General features: G+C 56.7%; 1 protein-coding gene across 1 annotated transcript in view; it reads right to left on the bottom strand.

The window, feature by feature from the left end:
* Nucleotides 1-4,160: 4,160 nt before the first annotated feature.
* The window catches only part of KLHL26 (kelch like family member 26), a 28,395-nt gene continuing 9,045 nt past the window's right edge, over nt 4,161-23,510 (bottom strand). Inside the window, exons 2-3 of the mRNA XM_059389470.1 lie at nt 9,297-9,479; nt 4,161-7,062 (exon numbers count right to left, since the gene is read on the bottom strand). Of these exons, the coding sequence (XP_059245453.1) occupies nt 5,481-7,062; nt 9,297-9,479 (1,765 nt within the window). The 3' untranslated portion in view covers nt 4,161-5,480. The remainder of the gene's footprint in view (nt 7,063-9,296; nt 9,480-23,510) is intronic.

The following is a 23,510-nucleotide window of genomic DNA, read 5'->3' as shown; positions in this document are numbered from 1 at the left end:
CTGCACTGCCTTATATGGAATCTTAGTCAATCCGGGGTACCCACATTGCATAGAGGTGAATTCGGGCCATTGGAGCGGGAAGGCAAAGAGGAAAACCATCCAGGGCCCGTCTTTGACTTCCAAACCAGGCCCTCGTCAAAGTTTTGAAAAGGCGAAGCAAGAGCCAGGTTTGATTATGAAGCAAAAGGGGAGAACCTGAAGCAAGCCAGAAATGGCCAGGCATGGAACGCACCCTTTACTATAGAATAGGAAGGGGTTTGCTGAGGACCGAGGCCCCTTATCCCCCCATCCCAGGTTGAGTGTAGGTTAAAGGGGGAACAGGGTGGGGCTGCCAAAGAGGGTAACAAGAAGCTGGAACTAAGGGGACAGGGAACCAGGGAACAGCTTTATGGGATGGCGGGACAGGAGCAGAGTCAACAGTCCACTGGCTCCCTAGAAACCACCCATGCTGAGGGGATGTCTGGGGTAGGCATTCCAATGACACCGTGTTGCCTGAGACTTGGACACGCTCCAACTGAACTCCCCACACAGACCCCTTCCCTGCAGCCCAAAAGCCCAGGACACTTAGAGCCACAACCTACATTACAGAAAAGGGGTCAGCCACCAGGGGGTAGATTGGCTGCAGGAGTCATGGAGCTGGCTTTTCTTTTTGGTGGCCCAGTGTCTGAGTCCCCTTCCAAGTCTGGGGAGTCCTCACAGTGTCAAATAGGCCCCACTAACAAGCCTCAAAGCCTCTGGTATGACTGATCAAATGATGGGCCTCTGTCCCCCTTTGTTCCTGTGTCCCGGCCTTTGCAACACTCCTATGCAGGTCTACCTTCTTAAGTTTGAAGATACGTCCCCAGCCCTGATTCTGGACTTGACCCTGTCATCTGCTTTGGCCAAAGGCATACAGGCAGAAGAGACAGCACATGTTTCCCAATTGGGACCTTGGAAGACTCACGTGATTCCACTTGTCCTCTGGTAGCACTGTAGAGCATGCTGGCCAGCTGCTAGTCCAAGGCTGTGGGACAGGTGGGTCTGAGACTCCTGGCTACTCCACCCGGAGTAGAGAGCATGCCCAGCCGAGGGCAGCCCAGAACAAGCCCCCTCCAGCTCAGTCACAGACACATGAGAAACAAACATCCGTTTTTGCATGCCATTGAGACATGGGGCTGTTTGTTACCCAGTAGTGGCAGCTAACACACTTTAGATCGTCCTTTTCCCCACTCTCTGGGCAGCTACAGCATTGATACAGGATGTGGGCTAGGCCAACAGGATATTTGCACTCAGAGCAAGTGGTGCAAAGAAGCAGCATCGAGATGGGCATCTGGTTTTTAGGGGAAGCTGTGGCTGAGTGCCAAGGGCAGGTGGCAGTGCTAATTGAGGCATCTGGAGTCCATGGTGATGGCAAAAGTGTCCACGCCAACCAGTTCCCCGGCATGATTTCAGCTGATCGCCCTGGCTGCCTCGCCCCCTACGTTTCTACTGTTTTCTGAGCCTGGTTTTCCAGCCTTCCTGCCTCTTTTGTAAGGAAATGAACAGCCTTCCAATGCACATTTTTGCCATTTAAATCAGCCTGAGGCAGTTTCTGTTGCTTGCAATAAAAACCCTGGTTTATATAAGATGGGCAATCCCAGCATGTTACATTTATAATTTTGAAACTGAGTTACAAGTATCAGAATATCTGACCACTAGTATCTTCAGCAACACAGGCATTGTGATTTCCCATAAAAAGGAGTCTGGCAGTCAGAGGTTTCCAGGGTGGGACAGGTGGCCCTGTGATTTTGGGGCTTTGGGAGGCGGCATCTCTACACCTCACTTAACTTGCTCCTCATGGCCACAAGATGGCTGCAGAAGCTCCTGGCATCGTGTCCTCACAGGAAGCAGTAAGGGAGAGAAGGGGGCAATAAGGCCTCTCTCTTGTCCAGAAACCCCCACCCCAGACCTCCCCTTAAAGCTTGCTGGCCAGATCTGGGAAACGCCCAAATCAAAAACAACCCCGGCAAAAGGCGTTGCCAAGAATGGCTCAGCCAAATCCTAAATTAACCCCCGAGGCTGGGCACGCTGCTGCTGGCACCAAATCAGGGCTCTATTGGCAAGGAAGGAGAAATGGCTGCCGGGATGGCAATAACCAGGGTCAGCCACAAGATGTAAGCTGGGGCCTTGCTGTAGGCAGGAGTATGGCTTCATGGCCCTCTTGCTTGTGGGGTCCACAGGCAGATGGTACCCACAGACCATGGAGTGGATGAAGCTCTGCTCCCACCTCCCCAGCCCAGGACCTCTCGCTTGTGTGGTAAACATTCGGACCGTGCCTCCAAGGCCAGATGCCCCTAATAAAACCCATGCACCGAGTCTGCACCATGAGAAGCAAAATCTCCAGGGCCTGTGGGAACACAGGAGAAGGAGCTACGTTCTCGGAGACAAAGCCAGGGGCAGGTTTCCAAGCTGGCCAGGTCCGGGGCAGATTCCCACCTCACACAGCTCCCCAGAGGCCCCCTTGGCCTCTCTTGCTGCGAGGCCCCAGAAGTCACATTTGGCCTGCCTCTAGCGGGCCTGAATCCCACCGTCCCCGGAGACAGTGTTTTCCCACAGCCCGAGCCCAGGTGTGGAGGGAGGCTCCTGCCGGCTGCATCCAGGGCCTTGGTGGGGAAGCAGGCCATCTGGAAGCAGACGGGCTTTCCCAAGTTCAGTCCCTACATGCAGTGGCTGGCCATTCATGGCCCCAGCGCCCAGGATGGAAGGTAAAGGGAGGAGATGAGGTGACAGGCTCGAGACCCCTTCAGGGTGCTCTGCAGAGAGGCCCAGGCTGGTCCAAGGGTGAGTGTGTGTTTGTGTGAGCAAGCACGTGAGCATGTCGTTGGGCATATGAGCAAGGCTCTGTGTGAGCACCAGTTGTGACCATGTGAGTGTGCATGTCACAGTGCGTGAGTGCAGGTGTTCTTGTGAGCTTACGCCTGTGCGTGCATTTGTATAAGCATGTGTGTGCAAAGGCATGTTCCGCCTTTCTCTGAAGGACACAAACGTTCACAAAGTGAAGATTCAAGCCAGTTTCTGCTAAATTAAAAACAGCTTTTTCGTGTTTAAAGTTTACAATACGAAAAATAATTTTCCTTTCTTCCGGCGGGGGGGGGGGGGGCGGTGAAGAGGGAGGGGCAGGGGGCCCCTGAGAACATTCCATGAACCAGCCCAGACGGTTATGCACAATCGACCCGGTTAGATACGGCAGAGCCCCCCCGAACCCCACCCCCCGCGCCGGCACCCCTGCCAGCTCATTGGGGACAAGATGTTCTGAGGTGTGAGCTGATCTGGGGGGACTTGCAGCTGGCAAAAGATTCTCACTGCCCCCCTGAAGGGGCCATGCCTCTAGCAGGGAAGGGTTCTCCTTGGGGGAGCTCAGGTTGGGGGGGGGGGGGATGAAAAGGGACTGGAATGTTCTGGTAAGTCCCCAAGGGCTCCTGCTTTCGTTTCAATGCCCCTGGCAGCATGGGCTCCTTCCCGGTTCCCAACCAAGTTTTTATTTAAACGCTGCCCCCCACCCACACATCCAGCCTTCCTCTGGGGCCCCGATAGCCGCTGTACAGGAGCACCAGGCCTGAGGGTGTGCTTTGAGGGTGACCCTGAACACCTCGCCTCTCAGAAAGCTGTCTGTGAACAGGAGGCTTTCTCCACCAACATACAGCCCAGTTCGCGGCGAGGCCAGCCACGGGAGCAGGGGTTGGGGGCAATTCACAGAGCTCTTACGCCCATATGGAATGGTGATGACTTCGTGTTTCTTTTAGGACCTGCCCTGTGTCTCCCCCACCATGCCCTCCAGGGAGAGGGGCTCCCCAGCTCCCCCATCTCACACCCCAGGACTGAGCAGATGGAGACAACCTGCCAGGAGCTGGGGGCTGTCTGGTGGCAAGGGGCCAAGCCACCAGGCCCATGGAACAACCTGGAGAGAGTCTCTCCAAAGGCCACCCAGCCCAGGACAGATTTGCCCTCTGTCTTCCAGGCACCCAGTAGGAGTTCTGGCCATACCTCTCACTGCCCCACACCCCTGAGCCAAAGGCCAGCCCCCCTTCCTGCTCCCCCACAATGCTAGAAAAGGGCAAAGAGGGGAGGGGAGCCCCTAACCACATAGAGGACATGAGGAATCTGTGACCCATCAGGCCCCACAAGCTCAGCACTGGGCCTGCTCCATCTTTTCACCAAAACATTTTTATTAAATGAAGGAAAATACTAGGAGACAACATCTGCTAAGATAGGAGGTTAATTCTTTACACGGTGAGTGGGTCACAGAGACTCAACATCAATCGTGCATTAGCAGCAAGAGACACTTTAAGTTGCCCCGAGGGTACAAATCCCATTTATAAGACAGTAATGCCGGTGTCTTAAAAAAGCAAAACAGAACCCTCCCACCCAAAAAAATAATAATAATAAAAATGAACAGCTTTAGAGCTTTGATACCGAAACAGATGTGGCCAGAGATGTCGCGAAGCCCTTAAAAGAACAGGCCACACCACTCCCCTGACTTCCCTTGCTGAGGGGGCCCAGGCAGGCCTAGAGGCACGACAACCAGCACACAGGACAAGGCAGGAGTGGAGGGCTGGAGAAAGGGAGGGAAATAAAAAGTATGAGACCTGTAGGAATGCAGACACACTGAGTTCTAAAGCAGGTGTCCCCCTTGAACCAGGGGGCAAGGATGGGAACAGGGCCATCTCAGCCCGTTCCTCCTCAAGGACCCACGAGACACCCAGCGCCAAATGGAAGGCTGGACAATTGTGATGACCGTCTCTGAGAGCTGGGCATGTTTTTTCCTTCTGAAAGTGGACAACCGCACATACCAAAGGTATTGGGACTGAGACAGGCATGGAGACAAATGAGAAACTCCTCCAAGGCCACCCTCCCACCCACCCTAGCAGCCTGGACTTGTTGGAGGCAGAAACGTGCCCACCCTTGAGGTCAACCCTGAGCTGGGTGCTTCCCTGCCACCTCACCAGCTCCTGGACGTCCATATGTTAGAGTTTGGGGGTGGTGTTTATTTTAAAAAATAGATGGTGCAAGAAACTTGGGAGTGGGGCAGGGCGCAAACCAGGGATTTGGGGATCAATGTTAAGGAGCTCGTATCCAAATGTCTGAGGCCCCCAAGCTGGGAGAGGAGAGAAGTGGGGCAAAGCCATAAAACCACATCTCAAAGGAGACCCTGATTCCCTCCCTGAGCGGGGACATGGGGCAGGTAAAGAAACCTCCTCAAGTGTGACTCTGCTGCCACAACACGTCAGCCTCATCGCTGGCAGCCTCCCTCAGTGGGCACAAAGCCAGGATCTGCTCTGGGAAAGAAGGAGGGACCCCAGGAGGGGGCCTTATCAATGCAGCAGGCCCCAAGGCGTCAGCCCCCACCACGTCAGCCACAGCGGTAGCAGGGGTGGTTCTGTGGCTCTCGGCCCCAGTGTGCGCTCAGCACACCCCTTACAGAGACAGCCTGAGGCTGGCCCGGCTCCCAGGGGTGCCAGGAGCTACCTCCTGGTCCCTGACCGGGGCAGCAGGACAGGGGCACAAGCGATGCCTGCGAAGGACTCTGGGAAGTGCAGGTCGCGCTCCCACTCATCCGTCTCCGTGTTGTACACCTGCACGATGCCCGTGACGTTGTTGAGGCGCCAGTTGTAGCCCCCGACGATATAGATCTTCCTATCCAGTAGGCAGCAGCCAGCCTCCGACTGGCCGGCCCGCATGGGGCTCACACTGGTCCACTGGTCCGTCTCAGGCACGTAGTACTCCACCGCCAGCACGTCAAAGCAGCGGTCAACGTGGTCCATGCGGCCCCCAAGGGCATAGATGCGGCCGCCGGCCCCCACCATGGCATGGAGCACGCGGGGCTCACTCATGGGTGCCTTGAACTCCCACTGGTCGGTGGCAGGGTCGTAGCAGTGCAGCGCCTTCTTGTCCTCTACGGAGATACCGTAGCCTCCGGAGATGTAGAGGCGGCCCCCCGCCGAGGCACCTGCGTGGCCCCAGGTGCGGCGCTTCAGAGAGCAGGCGTAGCCCCACTCGTTGCGCCGCGGGCAGTACCGCTCCACCGAGGCCAGGCTGCCCGCCCGGTTGCGGCCACCCGTGGCATACACCATGCCACACAGCACGTTCAGCTGAAACTGGATGCGGCTCTCCTGCATGGCCTGAAGGCGCAGCCAGCGGTTCCGGTGCGGGTCATAGCGGTAGCAGGCATCCACCGCGCCCTCGCCGCTGCGGTACTGCAGGTGCTGGCCCCCGGCCACGTACACAAAGTTGTCGAGGACGGCCACGCACGTGTGGCTGCAGCCCACCTCCATCTCGGTGAGTTCCCGGAAGTGGCGGGCACCCGGCTCAGGCAGCTGGTACACCTTGCTGCTCACAGAGCGGTCACTGTCGGTGTAGGGCGTGCCCCCAAAGGCCACCAGGGAGGGCACGTCGGAGCGCACAACCGTGCGTGGGGACTGCATCTCATGCTGCCGGAAGGGTAGCACCTGGTAGTTGAAGGCCTCCAGCAGGTACTGCCGGCACAGCACGTCCTCCACCATGATGTCCAGCGTCTGCACGCTGTCCACCAGGTCCGACGAGCGCATGAGCGGGAAGCGGATGTGGCAGAGCACATGGCTGGCGCGCGGCCGCCGGGCCGGGTCGTGTTGCAGCCAGCGGACCGCCGCATGGAACAGGTCGATCTCTGCACAGCTCTGCAGCCGATTGCTTTGCAGGAAGAAGACGAGGCGCTCCAGCGGGAGGTGCAGGAAGTCCTCCTCCTCTGCGATCTGCAGGAAGTGCTGGAAGGTGAAGGCATCCACGGACTCCTTGAGCGAGGCCAGGCTGAAGGTGGTGGCCATGTGGCCGATGTTCAGGCAGGTCTCTACACTCATGGCGGCCTTAAGGAACTCCTCGCACAGCTCCACCACGGGCAGCATCTGCAGGAACACGGCCGCACCCAGCACATCCTGCACGCAGTCCAGGTCTAGCGTCACCTCGGCACTATAGGCAAAGTCGATGATGTGCCGTAGGCCACGGGCGGACACACCCTTCAGCTCGATGATGTCCTGGCTCGCCTCCCTCATGCCACCCGTGAACATGGCCCTGAAGTTCAGAAACACAGCACGTGGGCTCGGGGTTGACAAGGGGGCCTCATGGCCACCCAGGAATAGACTGGCCCCTGGACACCACGAGCAGGGCACAGCCAACCAGGGGAAAGAGGCCAGATGCTCATTAAAGACATGTAGAAAAGAAAAGGATTTTTAATCCACCCAAGCCATGTGTCTTCCTACAAACAGCAGCTCCCCCCTTGGCCCCTCTGTGTGGGGGTACGTCCAGCCTACCCAGAGGTGTGGAAGACTGGCTCAGAGGGAGGGGGCTGGGGGGCCACTCATGGCGGGGCAGGTACAGGAGGGCAGGAAAAGGCCAAACGTTGATTTTGGCCATGAGGCAAGTGCCACCCCCACCTTGGCACCCAGCCCTGTTAAGACCACACATACAGCAGGCTCAGGAGAGGGTGGGGACCCCAAGAACACTGTGCACCATGGTTATCCTGACCTCAGGAGGTGAGGTGAGGTCAGGTGAGGCCAGCCCCTCACCAACACCAGCAGACACATGTGGGCATGTGTCTCCACCACCCCAGCCCAAGTCTCATTCCCATCACCCACAGATGGGGAAGGGATGAGGGTCCCCAGGTCAGAGCACCTACTAGGAGGCCCCACCAGGGTCACTGTCATCTCTAGAGAGAGGCCCAGACAGGAAAGCCCTCCGAGAATGGCCTACAGGAGCCCTATTTCACTGTGAGACATCCCCCAACCCCAGGGAGTGAGTGACACTAGCTGTCAGCCTTTCTGTCCTGCTCTGGCAAGTGGTGTTAATGATGTGAGCACCAGTGCGAGAAACAGGACCTGGGTCACAGCACCCCCTGGCTTTTGGGGGAGCCCCAACAGGAAGAGGGGCAAGAACCCCAACACCCTCTGGGAGTGCATAAGAGGTTTCTATCATGGGGCAAGCACATATTGTGATGGCTGACCCAGGAGAAGGAACCTCCCTCATCCATTCATCCAACAGATGCCTGTTCCCCAGTCACACACTCAGTGTGGCCTGGGCTCAGGTCCCAGAGTGGGGACAGCTGAGCTGGATGCTGCTGTGGGGCCGCCAACTAACAACTGCCCAACACTCTGAGCAACGGCACCATGGAGCCTTCTAGGAGCAGCACTTGGGCAGCCCCTCGGACCCTGCCCCTTCTTGTCCCCATGAGTCCCATCAGCCCATCGAAGGCAGAGGCAGCCACGGCGACGGGAGGGAGCTTTGCCTTTTAAGGCCTCGCTGGCTGCAGTGCCAGCGCAGAGGAGCCTTTAAAGGGCATTTCTGGCTGGGCCGGCCCACCCGTCCCCAAATCCAGAATAAAAATAGACACGGCGCCCCAGATGGCTTGGCTGCTCCAGCTCCCCAGAACAGCCTTGTTGAGCCTGGGGGGCGGGCAGCTGGGGGGCGCAGCAGGCAAGCCGTCCCAGCCTTGCCACCCTAGCCTCGAGGACCATGCAGCCCTCGGAACGCACCTAAGCTGGGGCTCTGCGAGACAGTCTGAAGGGTCGCCCCAGCCACCACTGGCAAAGCAGGGTCAGAAAGCCACCCCTAGGACAGCACCCCAGCTCTCTCTGGCAGGGTCACAGCCTGGCAGGAGGAACTGGCCAGCTGGTCACTGAGGAAATGAGGGAGACTGTCCTCAGCCCATGACAGTCCCCAGCTGGTGAGAACGGCCCTAGTCCTGCTCTAAGGGGCCCTCACTCCCCCACACAGCCCAGCACAGGGAAGGGGATTTTAGGAAAGGGCTCTCGCAGCAGACTGACCAGTACACCCAGGAAGGCCTCACCTGTTGTGAAGGGACTACGATACAGCCTGGCATGCATGGGGACCCCCATCTGGGCGTCCTTCCTATGACTCAGCCTGAGTACAGGAACCTATGGAGGCAGAGACTTGTGTCTGATTTGTCTTTGCTGGATCCCCACGGGCCAAGCACAGGGCCTGGTACACACAGGTGTCAAGTAAAGACAGAATGAAAACAAGGTCAAGCCCTGCTATTCCCCCAGGGCAGAAGCAGCTAATTGGGTACCAGGGGCCACCTCTAGCCCCCAGGCATGTTCTGCTTGCCTATACCATGTCCCCCAAAAGTCTGAGAAAGTTATAAACCTAGAAAAAGCTTCAGATTTACTGAATATGTGACCAACACCAGCCACATTCCCTCACAGCCATCCTGGCTGGCTGGCCGGCTGGTGCTGAGGTCACTCCCTCTTAGCTGGGGGGGACACTCTCCAGCCCCCGAGACCTGGGCTCACCTGAAGTAGTCGCTGCAGGCGGCCAGGACCACCTTGTGTGCGTGGAAGGTCTCTCTGTTGATGGTGAGTACAACGTCCAGCAGTTGGCCCTGGGCACGGAGGGCAGCAAGGCCCTGCAGGAGGCTGGTGCTATGGCCGGGCGCTGAGAAGGTGCACTTGAGAGCTCCATTTTTGTCAGCCATGCTGTAGGAGAGCAGATGTGGGGGCTGAGCTCAGAGGCCTGAGGTCTGTCTAATCTCTGCCCAGTGACACTGGGCTGGCCCACCTGGGCTCTGAAGCTGCCCCAGGCACAGGCAAAATCACCAGAACTGGCCCTGGAGAAGCAGACACAAAACCGGGGTCTCCATCTCATTAGCCACCTGCCTGGCAACTGGCCTTGGCAAGGGACATCACCTCTCTGGCTTCCATTTGCCACCTGTGAAAAGGCCAGGGTTTCTCCTAGGATCTGAGGAGGCTCTAATGCCCATTTTGGTTTTTAATTGAGCTAGGATTCATGTCACATTGAATTCATAGTTTTATTTTTTTTTTAAGATTTTATTTATTTGACAGACAGAGATCACAAGTAGGCAGAGAAGCAGGCAGAGAGAGAAAAGAGGAGGAAGCAGGCTCCCTGCTGAGCAGAGAGCCCGATGTGGGGCTTGATCCCAGGACCCTGGGATCATGACCTGAGCCAAAGGCAGAGGCTTTAACCCACTAAGCCACCCAGGCACCCCATGACTTTATCGTTTTAAAGTGAACAGTTCAGTGACGTTTAGTACATACACAACATTGCGCAACCACCACCTCTAGCTAGTTCCAGAAAATCTTCATCCCCTCAAAATAAGACCCCATCCCCATCAGCAGTCTCTCCTCACCCCCCCTCCACCAGCCCCTCGCAACCACCAATCTGTCTTCTGTCTCTGGATTTGCTTCTCCTGGACACTTTGCATAAATGGAGTCAGGTACTGTGTGGCCTTTCGCATGGGGTTTCTCTCGCTCAGAATGTCACAAGGTTCACCCATGTTGTCGTGTCATCCTTCTCATGGCTCAGTAATATTCCATAGTGTGAACAGACCAAGTCTCCGTGTCACATCACTGCCCCCCCCATGCCCTAGCAAGCCGCCCCCGAGGGCAAAGCCCTTGTCCGTCCCCTGCAGGGGGTGAAGGTGGGATTAAGATGCTGGCACGGAGCCCCAGTGTGGCTGTGGAGGAGGAACCTACAGCTTCCAGGGCAGCTCTGGTCCCCAGGGTCGGGGGTGGGGTGGTTCACAGGCCAAGAGAGGCCAACCGCCTTGGAGGCCCAGCTACTTGGCCACCTGCCCAGTGAGCCCCTTGTGCTCCAATGAGCACCCCAGGGGAGGGCAGCCACACAACCACAAAGTCATTTTCCAAAGACTTTGGCTCTGGGGTCTACTTGACTGTCTAATGGAAGCGAAAAGCCCATTGGTCCTACCTCCCAAGGATAAGGACACAATAAGTAACTTGTAAGCCCAGAGCTGTAAGACCACACAGCCGGATTTGAACCCAGGCTCAGGATGGGACAGAGTGGGTGGGATCTCCCTATCTGTCATGGCCAATGAAGCGGGCAGGGGGTGAGTCTCAGCAAATTGTGGGGAAGCCACAAAACCAAGAATATCTACCCTAAGAGGATGGGTTTGCCTATGGGGGTAGTTCAATGCGGGGATGGGGACAAGTTAAACAGAGATTGCTGTGCCTCAAAATAATCGTTCAGGATGCAAAGGTCTTCTTAGAACAAACAATGAACTTTAAAAAAAGAGAAGAGGTGGAAACAGCCCAAATGTCCACCAAAGGGTAAATGGGTAAACACAGTGTGGTCATCCACACAACGGAATAGTCCTCAGTCATAAAAAGGAATGAAGCTGATTCATGCTACAACGTGAATGAACCTCAAAAACATCACATTGAGTGAACGAAGCCAGTCACGCGAGGGCGTAAACTGTACGATTCCTTTTATATGAAATGTCCCAAACAAGCAAATCCACAGAGACAGAAAGCAGATTCGTGGTTGCTGGGCTACAGGAGGCGGGTGGGGAGTGACAGCTAATGGGCACAGGGTCTCTTCTGGGGGTGAGGGAAATGTTCTGGAACTAGATAGAGATGATGTGTGCACAACACTGTAAATGCACGAAATGCCACTGAATTGTTCATTTTGAAATGGTAGATTTTATGTTATGTGAATTTCACATCAGATTAAATAAATAAGACTAAACAAAAGGGTATCTGAGCTTTCTTAGGTCTGCATAAAACCCTGCCATGGCCATCCACCATGGCCCTCGCCCCCTCACAGTATATGAGGACTTCTATTCCCCCCTTGCCCTGCTCACCCCCACATCCCCTCCCCTCCAGCACCACTGTCCCCTCTGCTGTTTTGTCTTGAAAAACTGGTTGACTATATTAAAGAATGAATGGTTTATGGGGCCCTATTACATCACTTCACCCCCCCGAACACAACAGGAGGGAACAATGCCATCACCTCTAGGGTCAGGCCACTGTGGGGTCAAGAACCCCCACCAGGACTCTCCCAGCCCATCCCTCACCCACTCCAGGCCAAGGCCAAGTACTCTGCTCTCTCCCCACGGCTTCCAGCTCTCTGGAACTTGGTTTCCCATTCCTGGGACTGACGCCTGCCCACAAATGAGGGCCAGGAATGTGGGCACTGGTCTTTCCAAGAAAGCAGGAGAAAGAAGCCTCCTCAGCCCTCACTGTCCAGCAGCTCCCAAAACAATATTAGGGACAGAAGAGCTGATGCCAAACACATACTGTCGGCGCTCAGTCAACGCAGCTGCTGCCAGCCGATGGTCCTTGACTTGCGCAGACCACCAGCTCAGTGGCTCCTCCATGAGAGCCTCAGGAAAGGGGGGCAAACCAACTGAGGGCCAGAGGAGCTGCAGGCCCTGGGGTGCTGACCACAGGCCTGCAAGGTACACAGGGTCCTGGTGTGGGAGAAGGGGACATGGGACATGGCATGGGGGACACAGGACGCGGCAGGGGGACATGGTTGCACTTGGCAGACCTCCCACCCGTGGGAGGCTGTAGCGCATGCTTCAGAACTCAGCACCGTGCTCCCCTGGGCCAGTAATGCGGGGACGCCGGTGGTGCCGGTGGCCAGAGCCTTGGTTTGCCCAGAAGATTTGGCCTACAGCCCTCCTGAAGGCCACAGAGGCCCAGAAGGCCCAAGTCTCTAATTTGGTCTGGTTGCCTCTCCCTGCCAGGTGGAGGGGATGCCCACCTCACATGCCTCCGTTCCCCTCCCATATTGTTATGTCCAGACCACCGTGCCTGACCCGGCTGCTGCTGGAAATTCAAGTCTCTGTTCTTCCAGTTTCCCACAATCCACCCAAGTTCTGCAGATCATAAAGGGAATGTCACTGGTTCACAGACCCTTAGGCTTCAAAGTGCACCCATCCTCTGGTCAGGGCTGTCCTCCAGCATACAGCCCTGACTGGGACGCCTCCAGAAGGGCTTCCACTGGGTCTTCTCACCAACCCCCCCAACAGGCCTCCAGACCGCCTGAGATAAGCCCACATGCCATAGGAGCCTCTAAGGACCCTTGAGGTGCTCAGGTCTGAGCCCCCACCCCCTGCCCTCCTCTCACTTCACTGGCATTGTCAGCCCCTTGCCCCTTTCCCATGGGTGGGAACACACAGAATGAACGAGATGAAGAGGCCTTCCCCTCACCGGCTGCACAGTCTGGGGAATGGAGACCCAGAGCAGTCAAATCATCCAGAAGAGGCTTCACATCGCAGCTCTGAGCGTCCCATGGCTGGGGAGGGGAGAGGAGCCTAGAGCAGAAATGTGCAGAGGCCAGAAAGTTGGGGTGTCCCCAGCCCTGCCACCCCCACTGTTAGACAGTGACACCCAGCCTCTCCCTTGGAGCAGAGGGCTTGGCTGCATCCTGGATCTTGGCCCCAAAGGCCTGGATTCCACAAAAGGCCTACCCTGAGAAGCCCACCCTCTCCCTCTAGCCCCACCTGGGGCCCGGCCAACACCAAGACAGCACCGGGAACCACCTTCCCCTATGCCACAGGGCCCTACTGCCAAAGGCCAGCACTTGACCTCTTTGTGAAGCACAGTGGCCTAGAGGCCAGGAACAGCTGGTGCGACCTCTTGGGGACTCCCCAGCAGGGCCAGGGAGTGGAGAAGAGGCATATCTCAACCTTCACCATGCGTGTGAATAACCAGGGACCACATCAAGACCCAGACCGGACTCAGCAGGTGTGGGCACCCTGGGGATGGCAGTACCATTCTCCATAGACCCCACTCCACATTGCAGAGCCTGGGGGTGGGGTATAAGAAGGTGACACTTAGACAGCTTCAACATCCCATCTTCCTAACCAGGATCCCTCAGAATCCCAGACATCCAGAGCCTGGCCCTAAGCAGAGTGTTTCAAGGTTGGTCCAGGATGCAAAGGTGGGGAGATGCAGCTAAGTGAGTGAGACACACTCCTCCAGGAAGCCTGCCAGCGCCACACCACAGCCCTTGCTCCATCAGGCTACTGGTGTGAGAGGCAGAGAGGGCAAGATTCCAACCCCTGCTCTGCCATCTGTCAGCTCTGTGACTTCAGCACATACCCTAGTCCTCTGGATCTTCACTTTCTTGTCTGTCAAATAAATCACGGATGTCATAGGGCTGCAGTGAGGTTCCCCCTTGTCCCCATAACCTCCTGGTAAATGAGGGGCCGCAGATATTTCCCTTGGCTTCCCTTTGGGCTGAGAAGGTGGCATGGCCCAGTGAGGGGCTACATCCCGCCGCCACCCATACAAGCCACCCACATGCCCCTGAATGGTGCCAAGTGCTTAGAAACTTGAAGCTTGGAACCACCCACAGAGCACTGGCACATGGCAGGTCCTCTCTGTGGACACCTTGCCTCATAAATTCTGTACATGTGTCCCCCCCCCACCCCAGTCTTTGCCATTTTGCTTTCAGCTAGCTTCATTTTTTTCTTAGAAGTTTCTGATTGATTATGAAGCAAGGCCAGAAGACTTTATGTGCTTTCCTCTAAGCTCCAGGGACTGGCATGCACACACGTTTCCACAAGAAGAAAGATTTCATACCAGAGGCAACTTCATTCTGGAGCCTGTTGGTCCCTGGACATATTTCTGCCATGGTCCTCCATATATAAAGAGCACCAAAAAATCAATATAAAACCAGCAATCTCACAGAAAGATATACAAAGGATGTGGGCTGATGGTTCATAGGAAAGGAAGCACACCTGACTAAAGAGACCTAAGAGTCAGCATGGCTCACAATAAGGGAAGTACACTCAGCAAGGGAGTGGCTTCACCCCTAGGTGAGCAGAAGCATTGGCTGTGTGGCACTAGACACTCACATCAGTTCCCAGTGGGAGTGTGAAGTGGAAGAATCCCCAGGAAGGCAGTTCAACAGAGCTAGCAAAATTCTAAAGCCTTACATCTTTGATCCTGCAAGTCTGGTGAGATTTATCTCAGGGATACTTACATATGCAAGACGATGGATCCAGGAGGATATTCACCAAATACCGTTTCTGGGGGCCAAAGATGAGAAACAAGCTAAACACCTTCCAAAGGAGTATAAAGAATTATCGTACCTTCTGACAAAGGGCTGACCTTCAACTGAGCACAGAGGCCCTGCACACTCCAAGCATGAAAATGCTCCCACCCAGGAGTTAGGACATACCTACCCAGAGCCCCCAACCAAGTCCACTCCACAGCTGCTTACAAGGTATGAGGCCTGAGATACACTGTGTGGGGAGGAAATGGCCCCTTTCTGTACATACCTCGTCCTCCTCCAGGCCCTTCTCCTCATGCCCTTGGCAAGGCTCACAGTACCCAAGAGGTTGTTTTTCCCCTCTCATCTCACAGATGGCACAGTTGTCCCTGAAGCCCCCATCAAAACCCCCCACACACACCTCACAGCCTCTGGGGAGCTCAGAGAAGGAGGAAGGAAGCCAGCAGGGGCTGGAGTCCCCAGGACAGACAGGCTCGGCTGGGCGGAGGTGGGCAGGAGGAGGAGGGAGGGCTGAGGCCTGGGACCGATGACTAAGGGAGGACCCATTACTCAGGCCAGCCCAGACAGGGGGCGGCCGGCGCGGCGGGGCCACGGGCCCCCAGGAAGGCGGCGGCGGCAGCCCTGAGCCTGTCCGAGTCTCCAGACGGCCACCCGAGCCACGGTCACCCGCACTGAGTCATCGGAGCCAATGCGTCAGCAGCCGGGTCAGGACGTCTCTGGAGGCCGCTTACTGCCGCCCCAGCTGCACCCTTGGCCTGGATCTGGCCTCTGAGGGGCTATGCGTGCCCCCTCAGGCCTGGCCTGGGCTCAAGGCTGTCCTGACCCCCTACTCCCATAGTGCATCCCCTACCACTGTCATTAGGCACCCCTGGCCAGGTCCAGGCCTATGCTGGACATGGGGACACAGCCACTGTGTCCCTTGGAGTTTCCCCTACACCAGGGCTAATGTAAAGTGGGACTGGGTAGGGTAAAGACCCCTGAGTGGACCACCCATGGCAAGACATCCACAATCCCCTGGGGGTCCTCAGACAGCCAAGGCCTTTGCCCATGTTGTCTCCAGCTCCTGGTTGGTACCCCCGTGTGGGCTCCTTTCCCCAAAAACACCAGTCCTTCGTGGGGTCACCCCCAAAACACCATGGGCTGGAATCTTTGTTTGAGGGTCTGCTTTAGGGGGACCCAGCCCAAGAGAAGATGTCCAAGTGGGGGAGGCCACAAGAAGGGCAGGGCCACACCAACTGCAGTTCCCGTACCCCAGTGACAGGGCCCCACAGTGGAAGTGGGGTCTGCCCTGGAAGCGACACCTGGTGGGGTGGGTGCTCCCCAAGTCCTGCCCTCATCTGGCTGCTGGCCCTGGTCTCCATGCTTGGTTTCTCAACCCTACAGGAGAGATCTGAAGCCCCGGAACAGTTCTTTTCATTGGAATGTCGAGAAAAAAAAACGGCAAGGCAAGAACAAGAAAGAATTTCATGGAAACATTTCTTTGGGGTTTTGTAAAATCCTTTCCCACCCCCACATGGAGCCCAAAGCTCGGGCCAGAACAGAGTCTGACGGTATTGCCCCTTTAACATACTGTTCTGACATGCAAATTCCCTCACTTCCCCTCAAAACGGAGAGCACTTCCACTTTCAAAGCCAATTTTGGTTTTATTGTCCATGTGGCTCGATGGAGCACAGCAGCGCAGCACAGCTGGTTGGCTCACACCCCGGCCGAAGTCGTACCAGGGAGCTCCAGGCCACTCCACCCGAGGGTCCCGGCTGCACCAGCAGGGAAGATGCTGCACTTCACAGGAGAGAGAGGGGACAGAGACCCAGAATGAAGTGGGGAGGGAGACCGGAGAAAGGGGGGGCAAACAGAAAACCAGAAAAAGGGGGATAGAGACCCAGGGAGGGAGACAGAACCCAGAGGCGGGGTGGGTGGAGAAGCTCTGGCGGCCAGCTGGTCCACCCCTCTGCCCTATTTCACACAACACCCTCCCCCTACCCCCTGTCCTCCAGCCATACTGGAAACTTCTCTGCCTTCTCCCTCCCATCCACCTCTGACTCTTAACAAGGCAGGCCCACTGACTGAGTGTGTGGTGGGTGGCCAGGCGTGGTTCTTCGCATGCAACTTCATGAATCCCACTCCAAGACAGGGAAACTGAGGCCCAGGACAGCCCCTCCAGTCGCAAGCAGCTCCAGCACTGGCTTCTACTTCTTGCTCTACTACAACCTGCTGACTGCTGAGACCCAGGCGTTGGCTTCTAGGCACGCAGCTCCGTGGGTAAAAGTGCATCTGAACCGGAGTCCCATATGCCCCACAAAGGCAGATATCCCCAGCTACTGTTGCCACGGTTACCACAATATTTCACAGTTCCGGGTACTGTGCTCCCAGCCCAAAGGATAGAATCACCATGTTCTGGCACCTTGCATGGGCCCTCAAATGTTCAGGCTGGCCGGCAGCCCCCATGCTCACGTCAGTGTGCTTTCTCTTGGGACTGCTCACCAGAGGCAGGCCCGCCCTCCTCACCCCTCGCAGGGCAACAGGCCCATGCCTGGGGCTGTCCCTCCTGATAAGGGCTTGATCCCTGGGCTCCCAGGAGAACAGACAAAAGGCCAGGTCTTCTGAGTGGACAAGCATGGAGCCCAGCAGCAGAAGAAGGTCCTCACTGCAGTGGCCCCGCAGGCCAGGACACCAAAGCACTAGCAGAGATCCAGGGGGAAAAGACTCAGAGAGCAAGGGACTGAGACCCAGACAGACGCAGACAGACAGCCGGGGCGGGGGGAAGAGACAAAGACCTAGAACGGGAGAGAAGAAATCCAGCCAGGGCCCCTGGATCCCATGCGCCCCACCGAGCCTGGGCCCTCTCTATGCCATCAGTGGTTGTTTATTTCTCATTCCTGCTCATCATGCTGTTTTTTCCCCCACATCTTCTGAGATAATTTTCAACAGGAGGCCCAGAGCCAAAGCTTATCTGTGCACCCGTGAGTGGATCTGTGCCAGGAGGGCAGGTGCACCAGGCCGATGGACAGGGGCAGAGTCTCATCCGCTCCCTCCCACGCAAGCTGCCTCCAAGTGCCGGAGGCGTGAGCATGGCCACAGCCCTCTGAGTCCATCCTGGAAACACGCTGCCTATGAAGACGCCCTCTCAGGGTCCTGCAAAGAGCCCCAGGCCACACTTGCTCACTTCACCTTCTTCATGGCATCACCACTACAGCCATCTCCCTACGTGTATGTCCTTGGCTCCTGCCTGTCTGGGCTCACCAAACAGTGACAGGGTGACAGAAGAGAGGGGGTATCAAAGAGATCCCAGTAGGAAGTAACCATGCCCCCTGCAGGGCCCGAGGGCTGGCAACTCAGAGAGCCCCCATGTGACAGCTGGGGAGCCTAAGGGTGGAAAGGTCATCAAGACAGGCAGGCAGAGGTTCTGGAACCCCCATCTACCTTGAAAGAACCATCCCGAACCCTCCCAAGGACCAAGAACCCAGCATGGTGAGAGAAGTAAAGCTTCGCGGGGCTTGAACTCATGACCCTGAGATTAAGACCTGAGCTGAGGGCAAGACCCTATCCAACTGAGCCACCCAGGCATCCCGAGAAGGGAACACTTCAGGGCTGGGAGTAGTGGCTGGGGTCTGCCCCCGCACAGCACAAGCCTCACAACGAGGCCCCGTCGAACCCACCCAGAAGCCCGCCCAAGATTCCATGTCCACAGAGCCCGGACTCGTCTAGGTGCCAGCTCCACTCAAGGCAAGCGCTGCCAGCTCGGTTGTCCCGCTCTTCTATGACAGGGACAAACCACATGGAACCCTGCATTCCCCAAATATCCACTGGGTCACAATCAGAACTCTGCCGACACTGCCCATCTCCCACCTGCACAGGTCAACAATGTTGAATCCCATCACTCTCCTACCTCAGTGCCCCGTGGTCCTCCACAGCCTCCTTCTTCATGGGCCACTGTCAGCCCAGTGTCCCGCAAGCTGGGCTGTGACCCCCTGCCTGGGCTCTGTGCCATCACACCAGCCTCTGACTAAGCCTAGGACATACAGGGACCTAGCCACTGCTGATGGACAGGAAGACCCAGGGGCAGCACTCCTCCAATCCCCAACCTGTCCCACTCTGGCCATTTCTCAAGCCTAGAAAGAAAAGTGGACCTCCAGACCCTACCTCCCTCACCAGCAGCAAGCTCTCTGCCTTCACTGTACCTCTACCCCTCCCTGCCCTGCAGAATGAGCACCTACTCCATGCAGGTAGGGCCAGGGTTGTGCAGATGTGGCTCCCAGCTCACCTCCTGGTGGGCAATATGGAAAGGAGAATACCACTATTATCAAGATGAGGACACAGAAGCACAGAGAGGTTCGGGCACCCACCCAAGGCCACACAGCACACAAGAGGCCCTGGCTAGTGCCGGCCTTTCTGTAGCCTCAGATGGCCCACCCAAGGCCACACAGCACACAAGAGGCCCTGGCTAGTGCCGGCCTTTCTGTAGCCTCAGATGGGTAGGCCCCACATCACTTCCATGATATAGATGGGGAGACCAAAGCTGGGCTGAGACCACTCACCAAGGGCACTGAACCATGACTGCATATAAAGCTGGCCAGCAGGAAGGGCAGGATGTAGCTCCTCGATGCAGGCAGGACAAGGATGTGGACTATCCCACCAACCCTCCAGCCACTAGGAGGGACACAATCCCACTCTGCCAGGTCACCCTGCAAGAGCCTCACCCGGGCCCCTGTGTCTCTCTGACCCCAGCCCAGCTCTATTTGCCTTCCCTCTCAGTGCTCTGTCTGGTGCACCATCCGTTTACAGCCTAGCTCTCCAAGGCTGAAACAGGAGCCTCACCAGGGAAGGACAGGGCAGGTTCCGTCTCCTGCTGTGTCCCAGCACCTGGCACCACGTGCTCAGAGCTGTCATGCCCACTGACTAGATGGCTGAATGGGTGAGTGGGTAGGTAAGTAGACGGAGGGATGGATGGATGGACGGATGGATAGGTGGGTGGAAAGGTGGGTAGATGGATGGGTGAGGTGCCAGGTGGATGGTTGACGGTTACCAGGTGGCAGCATGGGCTGGCTGGAGCCTGACTCATATCTCTGCTTGCTGCAGATATATACTGCAGAGATCTGCTCTCTTCATCCCCTCCATGCAACCTTCTGGTCCAAGTTCTGGGACTGGGTATGTTATCCTTTGGGCTCAATCCAGGAAGCACTCAGCAGGATTTTTTTCTAGAATGTCTGACCTCCACACTTTGTTCATACTATTCCCCATATTGAAGGGCTGACTCCTCCTGTCCCCCGACCCAACCTTCTTCCTTATGCCACACTTCCAAGTCCACCAGCTCTTCCATGCACCTCTGCCATGTTACCCTCCAAGCCTTCAGAAAGGAGAAGGTCTCCCCTATGGCCATGCTTGCCCTCCTGACCCAGCCAGGGTTCTCCACAGCCTCTCTTTCCCCTCAAAGCCCAGCCAGGGCCTCCACGTGAGGCAGGGGCAGGGACAAGCTAGGGAACCAGGCTCAGGCTGAGGCCATGCCTATTTTGCTCCCACCCACTGACACAAGGCTGATCCTGGGCAGAGCCCATCCCCTCACATGGCACTGGGCTTGGAAATGGAGCCACTCGAATAAGCAAAACCTCTTCACTCTACAGGTCAGGCAAGTAGGGGCATGACTACGTGGCCCAAAGCATCACTCAACCAATAAACCCAGTGCGATTCCAGCACTGCCAAATTCCAGCATCTCAGTGTCCAGTCCGGCTACCTCACCTGGAAGGACAGAGGCTGAGGCCCAAAAGAGACAGTTCTGCCAAACGGCACATGCTCACGACCAGTGGTGCTGGGCTAGGCACAGGCAGATGCAGATACAGAGATGGCTCAGCCTGGCCCTTCCAACAGCAGCACAGATTGAGGCATGGGAAGAGGCCTGTCATGACTGCTGTCATTTTAGGGGTGCCAACATCCTTCCCCTCTTCTGATAAGGGCCTCCTGTTTTCCTCAGGGAACCTCCTATTCCCCAGGGGTAGGAATCAGGAGACCCCATCACTGGGTTGAAAAGGGAGACTCACGACCAATCAGAGCCTCCCAGATCCCTGGCCACAGGATCGGGGTGTGACCCGTGTGATCCAATCAGAGCCTTCCCTGGGACTTTTGCTGGAGGGACCAGAATGGAGATTAGTGTTCCCCCTGGGGTTGCAAGGCCAGGTCACCTTGCAGAACCAGGAGGGAAGGCAGAGCCGAGAGAAAGGAGTCACAGAGTCCAAGGGAATCATCTCAGACTTGAATCTCAATGTACCTAAAACTAGAACTCTCCCTGAACTTTTTTTTTTTTAATGTGAACAATGAACTTTTATTTTCTAACTGAAGGCAGAGAATTGAATTTCTGGCACTCATAACCAAAGGGGACCTTCAATGTCAGAAGACTCTGGTCCAGGGCTCCTGTCCACCACGTTCCAGATGAACCTCTGAAAAAAACCACCAGGGAGTTACCGCTTCTCCAGCTGCCGCCTCTCCCTGCGCTGCAACAGGCTTTCTACTCTGGGGATGGGAGGAGGGACGGGGGTGGGGGGCAGGGCGGAAGTCCAAGCTGGGCGATGTGCAGCAAGTGGGTAGTGGCGGTACCCAGCCTAAGTCCTGCCCGCCTGTGACAAGACAGCCGGCTCCCCACGAAAGGTCAGCAAGCTCCTCGTGTCCCCCACTGCAAAAGTTCAGCAACTCTAAATGCTAAAATGCTGGAAGCAAGCCCAAGGCTGGGGCTGCAGGGCCGTGCGATGCCATCAGCCTCAGCAAGAAAAACACCACATCTTGCTTCTGTAAGTGACTCACGTGGAGCGTAAACATTTGCGTGCTCCCAACTGCCCTGCCTCACCGCCTTGCATGACAGAGAGGGGGAGAAAAGAGCAAGAGACACCATCCCAGGACCCACCAGATTTCACCGAGGCAAGCACACAGTTACAACTTTCAAACACAGTCCTGTCAGTTTTCTATGTGGGGGCTGCCTCGGGGGGCTTCGGTGGGCTCCTTCATGTGCCTGCCGCCTCCAGGACACAGCGCCACCTCCTCAACCCCACCTCGGGAGACCGCCCTACTCGCAGCTCCAGTATCTCGGTAGATTCTGGAGATCGGGTCTCTCTGCTCCCGCTTCCTCCAGCAGGCTGCTTCAAATTCGAACATCCCATGGAGAGGACAGCTCTCCGGATATGCAGCCCAGCCCGCTCCCACCCGATCCGTCTCTGACCCCTGTGGAATTCTGCAGTTGTGGCGTCAGAAAACATCTTCAGCCTCGATCTTGATCTCGGGTGACCCCCCTGGAGGCCTTTAAAACCCCAAAGGTCCGCCCCTCAAGATTTCCTCTAGGCTGAGCTGTTCAATTCCGGAAGCTGCTTCCCTCACAGGAAAGGTCTGTGATTCCCCAAAGGTGCCGGTTACTTCCTCCCGAATCACAATATTTTCAGTGTGCAGTGAGATGGTGTGTGCGAAGGAATCAGCCACTGGCCGGTCAGCCGGGGCTCTGAAACCACGCTGGCGGCGCCCCAACACCCGCTCCTGCTCCGCAGACGAGGAATGCTGGGGAAGCGGCTCTCCTAGCCGTGGGGGACGAGTTCTGTGAATCCTGAGTAGCCCTCCCTGGAGGGAAATGGGGAAGGGGAGGGGGCAGGAGGAAGAGACTGGAGACTTGGGGTTAACAAGTGTTAAGAGCTCGGCTGCACAGCTGCGGAGCGGCTACCACAGGAGGGAGGCGGCTCTGCCGGCAGTGGGGACCCCGCGGCCCCCACTCCCCACTGAAGGCAGCTGGACAGGGAGAGCAAGTGGCTGGCCGTTTCCCGTCCTCAGCACACAGGGCTGAGATCCTGTTCATTAACTACACGAAGCACACGCAAAAGAGCACTGCTCGCTGGCTTCTACTCTAATGGGCTGATTCACTGCCAACATGCCTGCCTCTGTTTCTCTACCCAGACCATGCCATTAAATACAGTGAGGAAAAGGGGGATCCCCACCCAGCAGAGTGCAGCACGCTCTTCCAGAAGCCTCTAGGTCAGGCCAGGTCCCCTCAAAATCCTGTCACAGACTATGTGTTGGGGTATTTGCTGGAGCAAATCAGGGCTACCACGGCAAAGCTCTGCCCCAGGGAGCAGACATTCGAGGGGATGTGGGTCTCTAAGCCTACAGAATGTACTGTGAGCACAGGGCAATGGATGCAGAAAGGCAGGTGGACAGAGCCACCAGGCCCCGAGGAGGCAACGGTGGAGCTGTGCAAAGCACTGGGACAGAGGACACTCCAGCCAAGGAAGAGCCAGGTCAAACCTCCAGGAGAAGTGCCGGAGGAGTGCTGCTGGGAGAACAGCAGGGCTGTGGAAACACGGAGGGCCCCACGGGTGGGCAGGGTCTCACTATGAGGGTGGGAGCGGGGGTCACATGGAGAAGTAAAATTTGTTCTGAGAGTGAAGAACCACCCTGCCCCCTGGCAGGTGGCAGGCAGAGTGATGTGGTCTGATACCTATCTTGGGAAGGACCCGCTCACTGGCCAGAGTGTGGGGCAGCAGTTAGAGGGCAAGAGCCAATGGTGGCTCAGAGCAGGGATGAGGAAGAGATGCAAGAAGGGACCAGACGGGGATGTGGCTCAAAGGTGGAACCAGCACGATGCGCCAGCAGGTGAGGGGAGGAGACAGTAGTGTGGTGAGCGCTCTCCAGGCAAAGCTCAGAGCAGGGCGGCAAAACTGTAACAGGGGAGACCTCCCAGGCTGGCTCAGTCTAGGCCAAAG

The sequence above is a fragment of the Mustela nigripes genome, chromosome 2 (assembly GCF_022355385.1).
Source record: "Mustela nigripes isolate SB6536 chromosome 2, MUSNIG.SB6536, whole genome shotgun sequence".
NCBI lineage: Eukaryota > Metazoa > Chordata > Mammalia > Carnivora > Mustelidae > Mustela > Mustela nigripes.
This window is presented reverse-complemented; position numbering and strand designations above follow the sequence as displayed.